The sequence below is a fragment of the Gallus gallus genome, chromosome 3, assembly GCF_016699485.2.
Source record: "Gallus gallus isolate bGalGal1 chromosome 3, bGalGal1.mat.broiler.GRCg7b, whole genome shotgun sequence".
NCBI lineage: Eukaryota > Metazoa > Chordata > Aves > Galliformes > Phasianidae > Gallus > Gallus gallus.
The window spans coordinates 16,318,346-16,330,566 of NC_052534.1; the positions used below are offsets into that span (position 1 = coordinate 16,318,346).

Below are 12,221 nucleotides of genomic sequence, written 5' to 3' on the forward strand. Positions count from 1 at the left end.
AGCCATAACATGTGACTGACCCCCTATGCTGTCCAATAAAGCGTCTAGAAAAAAGGCTATCAAAAAGAGCCCCTGCAGCCAAAACGTGGTGTTTAAAAAACTTAAAAGGAAGCCACTTTTGCTCCCATTGCTACAGTACTCACCGTAGCTGCACAGGTTGAATGTACTCCTTTCTAAATCTTTTTAGCTCAGCACTAAGAGGCTGGTCTCCATTCTCCATAGCAATACGATCAGCTTCTGTTGGCTCAGGTTCTGGAATTTCAAATCTAGCACAAAAGATGGGGATAAGCACCAATCACATCACCTGTTACACTAATCTTGCTCATACAAATAAATGGTGATTCAGGTAACTTGAAATTCGGATGGTTTCCACATGTCAGGATTTTATTTTTGGGTAACCACGTGAAAATTAGCTGAATTCAATAATAATACAGATTTCAGAGACAAATTTGTGCTATCCAAATAATCCTAAAACTTCTGGATATAGCTTGTGCATTTTACCTGCAATCCTCGGTGGCCTTGAATCTTTGACAACTGCTTAAAAATTGATTGGAATGGAACAAAGCCAAACAGAAAAGGGAAGTCTCACAATGCTACTCCAAGTAAAAACTGAAACAAATAAGGCACTTCATTTGAACAGTATCAGTGGCATACCTTTCTATCAGCAGACTCAGCAACTCCTGGGGTTTACAGAAGGATCTGTATGTTGTGAGAAAAGTCCGAACAAAGTTGGGATCTAAGAGAAAAAATAATTTTATGCTCACGTCAGCAATTCCCTTGTGTTTTATACTTAAAAATAACCTGAAGTCAAACTATATGCTTTGAAATTGAGGATGTTAGACTATCACATTTACAGAGAAGCTAATGTAAGATAAAACTGCTTTGGTAACAATCCAGAATCACTCAAAATAGCAATAAAAAGCAGAATTCAAAAAGCAATTTTAATTCTGTTTGAAAAACAAAAATGAGTTAATCTCCCTTCCGTTATTAAAAGACTGGATTTCTTTTGAAACACTTTGAAAACATTAAATAGACAAGTTTATGAAGCACCTAGTAAACAACTTTGGTTTTTGATAAAAGTCGTGATAAAATAACTCAAAAACCACAGCAGGTGACTTTGCATTGGATAGGAATGGTGTAACTCTCTGGCATGGAGATTGTTTTCCCCAGCCTGGTACAACTCACGGCCAGCTCATGTCTGCTAAGGAAGATGAGGTATTTTTTCAGTTATACCAAGTTCATTTTGCTTCAAGCAAACAAACAGATTTAATATACACTGATTACATACTAGTTTAAGATATTCAAAATAGTTTTAATAACAAAGCAAGAATTGAAAACAGAAAACCAAAGCATTTCCCTTAATTACAAAAGCAAACCTATTTGTTTTCGAGTCTGAGGAAGCACAGTGACAGCTTGCTGGCACTACACAGAGTTGACTTGAGAAAGGTTACCGTTGCTATCACTGAAAGTTAATGAGCAGGTTGCAATGGCTTTGCACATTAATCACGTATACAGATTTTATACAAACAAAATCAAATGGGTAAATGTTCTCATACAGAGTGGCTGAACAGCATACAGGACTTGAAACAGGAGCTCTTATAGCCTGTAATGCAAAAAGAAACCCTGCATGATTTCACCTCAGTTTACACGTCACATCACCAAACTTGTTCCATGACCTGGACAAAAATCCTCTTTGCCTATTCACGCTGCCCATCACAAACACTCTGCCTTTTCTGAAACCTCGCTATGCCCTTCATTGGGGCAGCAGTCTGTAGTGACACACAGCACAGCCGAGCCATGCCCTGTGCCACCCACCATTTCCTCGCATTTCTGATGGACGCTAATTGCTATTTCCTGAACGATACATTGGCTAGTCTGCTTTATCATCCTTGTTTCCTTTGTTACTCATTTTTTCTTAACACGATGCCTCTCCTATCTCTTCTTGACACTGCACTTTTCAAAGGCCACACTCCAAATCGTTCTGCATAAAGAATATCCTCCCTGTCTCCATCCTCACCACAGAACTACACGATTTTTCATGCCCTAACACCCAAGTACATAACTAAATACAGTTGCTCACATTTCCACAGCTTGCATTCTGCAGACTTCATCCACCCTAAACAGCGCTTGTATATGTGAAAGAGAAGCAAGCTCTGAGTCATGCCTATTGTTATTTACAGGTAGACCCGGTGTCTAAATCCACAATACATATTGAATTTCAAATGAAGTACATCAGAAAGTCAAATCTAACCTTGTTATCTCACTAGCAAGATCTGCAACTCAAAACAGCGTACAATATACGAGCAAGTGTTAAAAAAAAAATACAGACAACACCAGTTAGTCAGGATGTCTGCTCATGTGATAATTCTCTCTTCAATACAGCCCATTTTAAAGCTAAAAAAGAACAATAACTTGCTCTACAAGGATTTATAAATAATCACCCTTGAATTCCTTAAGAAAGGAAACGGACACTACGATGACGCACAAGCACTCTTAACATATCAAAGCTTTAAAAATAGAAGAGCACTGCTCTACAGATAAAGAAATGCCCAGAGTTTCCAATCTTGGTACCACCTAGCCTAGCTGCTATTAAGTGAGAATCAGGAAAAGGAGGAGATAATAAACACAGAACACACTAAAACTACTAAAATCCACCGCAGTATGCAAATAGGACGAGAATCTGCATTTCCAATGGAAGGGCAGTTTCCCTCAGGTTGAAATACAAGGAAAGCTACTGTGCTGAGGAGCCTCCTTCCCAGCTTGGCTGCTCCAGCCCAGGACTACGTGGACAGCCTGCCTTCCCTTCCTGGGGGCTGGACCCCAGCAAAGCGGCTGTCAGGGATCTCTATTCCACAAGGAAACAGAACAGTCTGCTGAAAAGCTGTTTTGTGCCTCGTCTTGGAGGCGAGGGAAGAAAAGCAAAAAGGTCAAACACACCTATCTACTGTCTCCTGTGGACCTTTACATAGGACAGAAAAGCTGAGACACGATCTGAGTGCCCACTGACCTCAATAACCAACTACCTCAACTTCAGCTACTTCCAGCAAATCAGCCTCCGCATTACATCTGTAATTACTCCTTACAGGATGTGAACCACATGAACATCTTCAAAAAGATTCACAGCTACTCCAAAATATTGTGTTTGGACAGACCCAGGACTAACCACACTGCACCTGAGATTAGACATTAGAAGTCAAGGCTTGCCATTCTGGCCTAAGTCAATGCTGTTCTTAAGATTACAGTCACATATGCACAACACTACTGTGGGGCAAAAAAAGAACCAACAACAACCTGCAGCTATTTGGCCACGTACCACAGGGATAACCATTTTCCTACATCTCAAAGCAGAAGAGGAGCTCTGCACTCAGTCGTGCACGTACAGAAGAAGAGCTAAAGGGTTACTATGGAAAGTGGTTGACCTTCTCACTGCGTCTCACAAAATGCAACAAAACACTGAATGATTTATGTAGGAAATGGACCTCATTTCCCGTACAAGAGCCATTTTTTGCTGAGTCACTAAATCTCTATTCCTTTGTTTCCCTGGAAAAGACAGCAAAGAACAGTTAGAACGACCACATTTCACCCCCACAGAAAGCCAGCTCCAAAAAAGAAGGCATATAATGAAAAAGGATATGGAGAAACAATGCACAACCTAGCAATTCAGCATCAGATCCATGTATGTCGTTCTCACACCTCTAAGGTTACAAAGATGAGCTCAATTAATGAGAGGACAACCTGTTTATTTTCTTATTTTCTTTTTTTTTGGGGGGGGGGGGGGGAGAGGGTGTAGGTTGAAGTGTTTCCAACTATCTTGGAGTACCCATATTGATGGGTCGCATCACACAACATCACACAATGGTTATGTTTCAAGCAACCCATTGAGGCTTTATTAAATAGAAGCTGTTCACATCAGGGATTTAAAGTGTCTGCAAGAATGCGGTTATCCAGCGTGTCAAATGCAAAAAGCAATACATGAGATGTATTTCAACAAGCCATAAGTTCTTCCAAAACAGGCATCCCTGCTGTTTTAAGGAACTGCAGAAGACAGCTCACAGCTCGCTAGATAGACAACGCATGGAGAACACTGCTGGCGCCCAGGCCAGGGGTACAGCGAGAATCCTCCGCACATGGAAAGGGCAATCTTCAATGGGATGCAAGCTGCACAAAGTAAAGTGAATGCATACAAAGGCACTAAAAGAAATACTCCTCCCGCTAGCTCTCTGCCAATTACAATTTCAGCTTCTTAAAATAATCCTCTTCCTTTCTCTGGGGCAAAATTGTTCTACTTTAACTTCCAAAAAGATTAAATTATGTCATAAATCATGCCTGCAAAATTTGAAGCCAATGGCTTAAACTTGATAAAGTTAAAAGACAATGAAGTCAGGCACAAAAGTGCTCTGGTAAAAATTGCCAGTAAGATATTGCATTTGTGTTTCTAGTAAGTGATAGGAAAGCTAAGCTGAAGGAAGAGTGAAGAAGGGCAATAAGAACAGCAGAGTAAACAGATTTATTTATAATCACTCAAAAAATAAAACAAAAAGTACTACAAGACACTAATTATATTCTGCTTACTCCAAGCTTCTAAACAAATATTCCTGCTCCATTCTGGAATCCATTTCCATTGAGACTGAGGTGCAGAACTATTGGTCAGAGTAAGGACAGACAGACAGAAAAACAACTACAAGCTGAATAGAAGTACTTACACCAAGATGCATAAAGGTTCAGAATGACTGTCCATAGTGGATGAATCAAAGATGAAAAAGATTGAGGGGGAAAAAAAAAGCCCATGCTTTTCAGCACTGCTTAGAAAAATCCTGGAAAACTAGGAAGAACGACTACACATGCTGAGGTTGGACTGGATGAGCCATTCACTTTCACAGAAATGCCATTCATCACACGCAAATGTATCTTCAACACAAGCAGAAACCTTCAGACAAAATTTCTTAATTCAAATCCTGACTTGAATTCTGCCAAGGTAAAAATTACTCAAGCGACTGCTTCAAGGGAGCTGTTACCTGATCTACCTGTTACACGTCAACGTGGACACAGGCAGCAGATCACAAAGTACAGCCCTTAACTGAAGAAACCGAGCACACGGTGCTCATCCGCAGTGCCACAGCGCTGCACGTGCCACCTCACACCAGAAACCTCGAGGGAAGGCAATTCATGCAGCCTGGGGCATACAGGAGAAAGTACTGTCTGCAGCTCAGCTCCTGCTGGATCCTGCCCCCCCACCACCCCATGCAATAACCAGATGCATGTGCAAATCCCACTATGGTTGGTCAAACTGGATTCATGTTTTCAGCTGCTGCAGCTACAGAGACGCAAATTTAGAATTCCAAACCTTAACTCAAAAAGCATTTCAGAATACGGACACTGCAGAGCGTGTTTGTTATCCACACACAGCATGCGTTTTGCCGTACTTAACATAAAAAATAAAAAGCACAAATTAATCATCACCTGTTCTGGTTATGAAGTGCCTCACCTGCATACATGTGGTAAGTCAGCCTCTCAATAAGTTTGACAACAGTTCCTGCCTTGATGATGGGGATTCCAGACTTGGGCTGCATGTTTTCTTCAAACACAATATTCTCTTCTGAGTCAGGTTCTGCAAATCTGTAAAGCTCAGGATTTGGAAATCTCATCTGCTCCTCTTTTTCTTCCTGCAGCATCGTTACGTCCAACATCCTTTCCAGCGTGCTTCTATATTGCAAAGATATCAACGCTGCCATCCAGTTATTTTTCTCTTCAGCTGATTTAGCAGCAAAAATAACACTGTTCTCATCTTTTAAGATGATTTCAAAAGCATGTCTGTACTCATTAGTGTCGTCTTTATCATTGATTTGTACCTTTCGCATGAAGAACTTTTCTTTCAGACGATATTCTGCATTGCTAGCACCAGGAAGTCTTGGCTGGCCGTGATTTGACTTACAGCAAATCATCAAGCCATCAAATAGGAATATGTGTCTCTCATGTTTTGCTCCAACGCGTGTGAGCGTTCCTTCCATGATGAACTCATTACAGCACTGCCCGATGTCCTTACCCTCCCAGCCATCGATATTTTTCTGGATTTCATTCATCTTCTTAATTGCTAGCTGTTTCCCCTTCATCTGCTGAGTATAGAATCGGCACGCAGATTCACTTCAGTGCAGGATGGGAGAAAGGCAGCTTATTAGTATACATGTATTTAAAAACACAGCTACCATCAGCAACAAAAAGACAAGATAATCCTTGCGAGTGGTGGAAACCCCACTGAGAATGCAGTTTAAGCACTCAGTATCAGGATCTTCTCCTGAAAGCACCGCTACAAGGCTTGATGAATGTTTTTGTAAGTAATCCATCTGAGCATGTTTTTAGCCTCTATGCAACAGATGTTCTACCTAAATGCAGACAGACAGAGCAAGAAAGCTGTCGGTGCTTCCTAGCCTAACACATCACTCATTCCCATAGCTGACAAGCGATTTTAGAATGCATTAATTTGAAAGAACATTCAGAGAAAACAAGTTATTAAATTCATTCGTATCCGAGCCCAGAGATTACACTTTGCAACAGAGAACTTGTTCAGCAAAGAGAATGCTGAAACAATTTTCAGAACAAAAGCAGTATTTAAATAACTGGTTAAAAAGTATTAGCATTAAATCAAATGGCACACAGTATGACCCAAGAATTTACTACTATCGTTCTACTGATACCTACTTCCATTATCCAGCTATAAATTTAACTAGCCGTTGTATATAAAGCTCTTCAAGTTACTTTAAGTAGTTTCAAATCCAAGAACATTCCTTTCTAAGCACACAGAAATGCTCTTTAAAAATATTTTTAGATTGATATTTATTATCTGAGTATAACCAACCTGCAAATGCTGTAGTTTTCAAGTGAATTTTCACAGCGTCTCAACTAGGAGTATGGAAGGACACTGAGAAATTTGAACGGTTTTAAAACAATAACAAATTATCTTGGCTTTGATGTCACTTCCTCTGAAAAAGCAGGCTTGTCACAAACTATTTTGTTCATTGTTTACTAAAAGAGGAAACTGGGAGCCCTGGATTTATAGCAAAGCACTAAGAGCAGAAAGCAGGAATAATGGAACCGTGTTTACCTAAGCCTTCGTTTTGCAAGACTTTTGGAGCATATCCGTTCCATACTGCTTTGAAGATTCAGTAGGGCTGTTATTGCTTGCTTCAAGCACTCCTTATCCTCTTCATCCTCACTTTTTTCTTCTAGTTGCTGTGAACATTGAAGGTCAGATACAGTAAGTACCACAAGCATTTTGGTATGCACAAATCCCAAGGTTTGACATAGGAAGAACAAATCCAACCACCTGATGATTTTGCATGCTCCCGTTTGCTACTAAAATTAACAGAATAACCAGGTGCATTACTGATACAGGCAAGAGAGACAATTCTCGAGTAAGAGCTCAATCCCAGTTAAGGAAAGAGCAGAAGTCACCAGTCCCCCCCACACACACAAACTGAGGCACCCGTTTTTCACCTCAAAACTACGTTGGTTCACCTTGCATTTTCAAAAGAGAGCCCAATAGAACTGTCACCTCTTAAGAGGTACGAGGGAAGAAGGAGATCTGCTTGTGTACTATTCTACAGCATGAGATTAATTGCTTGTAACAGTTATAAGTTTTTGGAACACGACCACCAGACCAACAACTCTCATCCCTACTCCGCTCAGTAGTTTGTCAAGATTTTCCTCACTGACTTTTAATGGTGGAACATGTGAAAGCCTGGGAGAAGCCACCACTTCCCTCAGCCACACCGCCTACATGCTTGCTAGCACAGCACAGGATCAAGTACACAACCACATTCATGCCTTTGTTTACTAACATGACCTTACTTAAAAGGACAAAGCAACGCATTTATAAACTAAAATTACAGTAAAAGGGTTAAAACTGACATTTTGTACCTAACTACAGCCACGACGTGAGTTGTACAGAACAAGTTCTACTGTTTTTATACTTAAATATTTATACTCCCATCTTAAATCTTGCAGTCTGCACACTGAAGTGTTTCACTTCATGATTGCCTACAGCTGTGGCTTAGGCATAAACCCTTGTTATCTCATCAATTATTTACAGGATTAATGGGTTTCAGACTACTACACCCAAGAATTGGCTCCACACAACTGAAAGATTTATTTTGGCAGAAGAGGTAAAAGTGAAGTGGTATACATCAGATTAACAGACATCCCTGGAGGTAGTACAACTGTGCCATTTGCTTCCAGGGGGAAACATAAGCACTGTCCTCTAAAATCCAACCAAACACAACACAGCCACAACTGACATTTGAATATGTCAGCTAACATCGTTATTTTTTTCCCTGACCAGAGTTCATTATTCAGTACAACAGCTATCAATGCCACACCATGCTTTATTTGCACTTTTTAGCCATTGTGATAACCACAGCACTTATTCTAGGCAGCTTTGGTTCATGAGCACCATCTGCCATACTCTTGCCCTGAACAGCATTAGCCATGAGTGCCTAATAGTAAGGCACACACTAAAATAACACAACAGAACAGCCTTCGCTTCCAGAAAGCTCTAAGGGAATATATATCTCCAAGCAGGAACAGTCCACCTTCATCATATTCCGCTCTCTGGATTTAACATGCAGGTAACGCCTTCCCTTTACTTCAGTTGTATGGATCACCTGTGTTTAGAAAGGATCTCAGACAAATGGGGTAGGTGCAGCAATGAAAGCAGAAAGCCAGAAAAAAAGCTAAGAAAAACATGCATACCAATATAGCATATATAGGTATACTATAGTATAACCTCCTTTGAGATATTACACTATTCATACTCAAGAGTTCAAAGGAGGCTCTTTGTCTTGAGCACTGACTTAAATATTCCAATCAAACAGAGAAAAGAAAATACCCAAGCATAAAGCAGAATAAAAACAGTCCAGGCTGGATATTAGGAAGAATCTCTTCCTGGAAGGACTGGTGATGCACTGGCACAGGTTGCCCAAGCAGGTGGTGGAGGCACCCTGTGGGAAGGGTTCAATATACGTGGAGATGTGGCACAGAGGGACATGGTTAGTGGGCAAGAAGGAGATGGGCTGATGGATGGACAAGATGATCTTGTGCCCTAATGAAGGCTTCCCTAATGATCTGCCAGCTCTGGACTGCTCCCTTGTCCTTGAGGACAGAATCCCAGGGGATTTTATTGACTAACTCCCTGAAGATACTTTTTGAAGTAATTTCCTCCCATTTACAAAGATTATGGTGTTCATCAGAGAAATCCATAAGTAAACTGCATGTTTTTATAGTAGTGGCTGAGAAAAAGCAGTTGTTTTACTAACAACATTTCTCCATCCTGATCCAATGGAAGCAACCTATTTTTCCACGTGTATGTACAAACTCAGCCTAAGTCCAATTATTGTAATTATACTCCAGATTTAATATTTAGAAAGAAGCATGTAGAAGCATGAATTACAGGCAGACTAACACAAATGGCAAATCATAAGGTGCTCTGAAGACATTCCTCTGGAACACAGAAATGAAACCTGGAAGTTTTATTTTCTGGCCTTATCTAATTACCATGAGCTGTTATCAAAAACAGTTCCTTGTCAAAACTAAGCTAAAATTGCAGCTCTCTTTCACCTTACCACTGACCCTCAGACACTCTGGAAGAAGAGGTTACAGGAAGTGAAATGGCAATGCTGGAAATGCTTGCAAATTTCTCTGCAAGTCTCACTGATGTTTCTGCAGACGTGCAGTGCCCTCTAATGAACGAATCAGGTAGATGCTAAGAAGCATGATTTTCTTCAAGTATCATCTCCTGTGAAGAACACCACATTACAGGAAAGAGGTGTAAACTTCAGATTATCAGGAGTAGTATTATAGCCATTATTACGTTTCTAATAATCTCATGAGGAAAATATTTGCTAATCAAAATTAATAAATAATTTTATAGGCGCAGTACACCAGTTGCTCCAAGCTAATCAAGGAAAACAAGCTTGACAAATAGATTGTCTGCGGGAAATGTTTAAGAATCTACAGATGAGCACTCCACTTTCTAGGCAGTGCACACTGAAAAGATATCAAGAGGTGGAAGATGAGGTATTTTGCTGCATAGTACAAGGACTAGATAATAGTTATAAAGCCAAAATAAAAGAAAATTCCAAACAGTTACAAATGAGATCCTTGTTCTACACTGCAAATTAAGATGATCATAGAATCATAGAATGGCCTGGGTTGAAAAGGACCACAACGATCATCAAGTTTCAACCCTCCTACTATGTGCAGTGTCGCCAACCACCAGACCAGGCTGCCCAGAGCCACATCCAGCCTGGCCTTGAATGCCTCCAGGGATGGAGCATCCACAGCCTCCTTGGGCAACCTGTTCCAGTGCGTCACCACCCTCAGTGTGAAAAACTTCCTCCTAACATCTAACCTAAACCTCCCCTGTCCCAGTTTCAAACCATTCCCCCTTGTCCTATCACTATCCACCCTCATAAACAGCCATTCCCCCTCCTGTTTATACGCTCCCTTCAAGTACTGGAAGGCCACGATGAGGTCTCCCTGAAAGCCTTCTTTATTCTAAGCTAAACAGGCCCAGTTCCCTCAACCTTTCCTCATAGGAGAGGTGCTCCAGCCCTCTGACCATCTCAGTGGCCCTCCTCTGGACCGGATCCAAGAGCTCCACATTCTTCTTGTACTTTGGGCCCCAGCCCTGGATGCAGTACTCCAGAGTACTGCTGAGTAGAGGGGCACAATCACCTCCCTCTCCCTGCTGGTCACCCCTTTTTTAATGCAGGTGGTTACCACTGTTGAAAAAGAGTGTTTTGTAGCTGAGAATTTGCTCTATCAAATAGTGTTATTGCGCTCTTTGTATCTGCTGCTGTTTCCATGGAAATAAACAGGAGGCATTACTTTCAGAGCGACCTACATATATCCTCTCTGTTGCAATAGAAGTAAATGGAGAAAGCATGCTGGTAGTGAGCCTAAATCGCCACCTCCATGTCCAAAAACATTTCTGCTGAGAAGAAAAAACAAAAACAAAGCAAGTAAATGAAGTCTTCAACACAGATCTACCATTGTCTGAGGATCTCCCATTTCTACAGAAGGTGACAGGAATCAAGGCAGGAAAGAAGCACAGGGAAACAAGCTACTACCACTATTAAAAAGATAACGCGGCAATACAAGTTTGTCAAGGACTTCATCATGACTACCACAGTTCCAAAAACTAACGACAACTTACAGGTATTGAAAGTCCCAGCTAGAATAAGTTTTTTCTTCCTGCACAGACCTGTATTGATTCCTTGTCAAAACTTTCATTTAGAAGGAAAAACACAAAAATTCGTCAAGTTCCTGTAACACACTTGCTTAGTCTCACAAAAGCTTGGCCACAGGTGTTCAGCTTGAATTGCTATGATGTATGACAGAGTTACCATCATTAGCAGCTGTCACTGAGAACTGGGAATCGATCATCAGCTCCCAAAGGCAGCCTGGCCGCTACGGCTTCCCTAGTTCCCAAAGTTCCAGGCAGATTTGCCCTGCAGGAAATGCTAGAACAAGGATGAGGATGTAGGGCACTGGAACTCTGAATGTAAATGCGTAAGTGGGGGAAAAAAAAAAGTCAGAGAGTAGTTAGTGTTGCACTCGATTTCTCCAAAGACAGCATCACGTTGATAAGGAGAGTCTGGCCCAATGCCAACCTACTCCCTGCTTCGTGGGACCAAAGTGCAGCATTTGTTGGTCTGGCAGCAGAATGGCAATAGCACTGCACAAGCAGCACTGAGCAGCACAGTAAGTAGAGCAAAGGGAAGAATTTTTACTTCTAGCCCTTCTGAGATTTTATCCAGCTTTTGCAGTAAAGCAATTTTAGTAGAGTAATGGAGAAAATACTCTGCGAGGTAATTCCTTCTCATTAGAAAGTTTCCTCCAAATAGAAGTCTGCTTTTCAAAAGCCCAGACATACCTAGTGCAAAAAGACAACACCAATGCAACAGAACATCACAGCTCCACTCCATGTCACCAATGAACGGAGCGACAGGCAGGTTGATACGTGCCTCTCAGATACACACACAATCCATCAGAAATACTACAGCTAAACAGACAAAAATATATATTCTGGGTAATTCTTTCAATTAAGAAGTTGCCTCAGAGAGACCAATCAGTAACGACGTCTGTGGGAAAACTGCGCATGCAAGCAAGACAAAGTCTTATTTTTCCCTTATCTTTCTCCTTCGGCTGTCACACACACCAAGCTG

At 41.1% G+C, this 12,221-nt stretch overlaps 1 protein-coding gene across 2 annotated transcripts in view; it reads right to left on the reverse strand.

Moving 5' to 3' along the window:
* SOS1 (SOS Ras/Rac guanine nucleotide exchange factor 1) overlaps nt 1-12,221 on the reverse strand; it is a 58,653-nt gene that overhangs the window by 26,621 nt on the left and 19,811 nt on the right. For both annotated transcript variants that reach the window (XR_005858804.2, XM_003640931.6), the window contains exons 9-12: nt 7,100-7,227; nt 5,486-6,141; nt 655-736; nt 144-266 (exon numbers count right to left, since the gene is read on the reverse strand). Coding sequence is in view for 1 of the 2 variants with exons in the window: in XM_003640931.6 (XP_003640979.3) it covers nt 144-266; nt 655-736; nt 5,486-6,141; nt 7,100-7,227 (989 nt within the window). In the remaining variant the exon portion in view is untranslated. The remainder of the gene's footprint in view (nt 1-143; nt 267-654; nt 737-5,485; nt 6,142-7,099; nt 7,228-12,221) is intronic.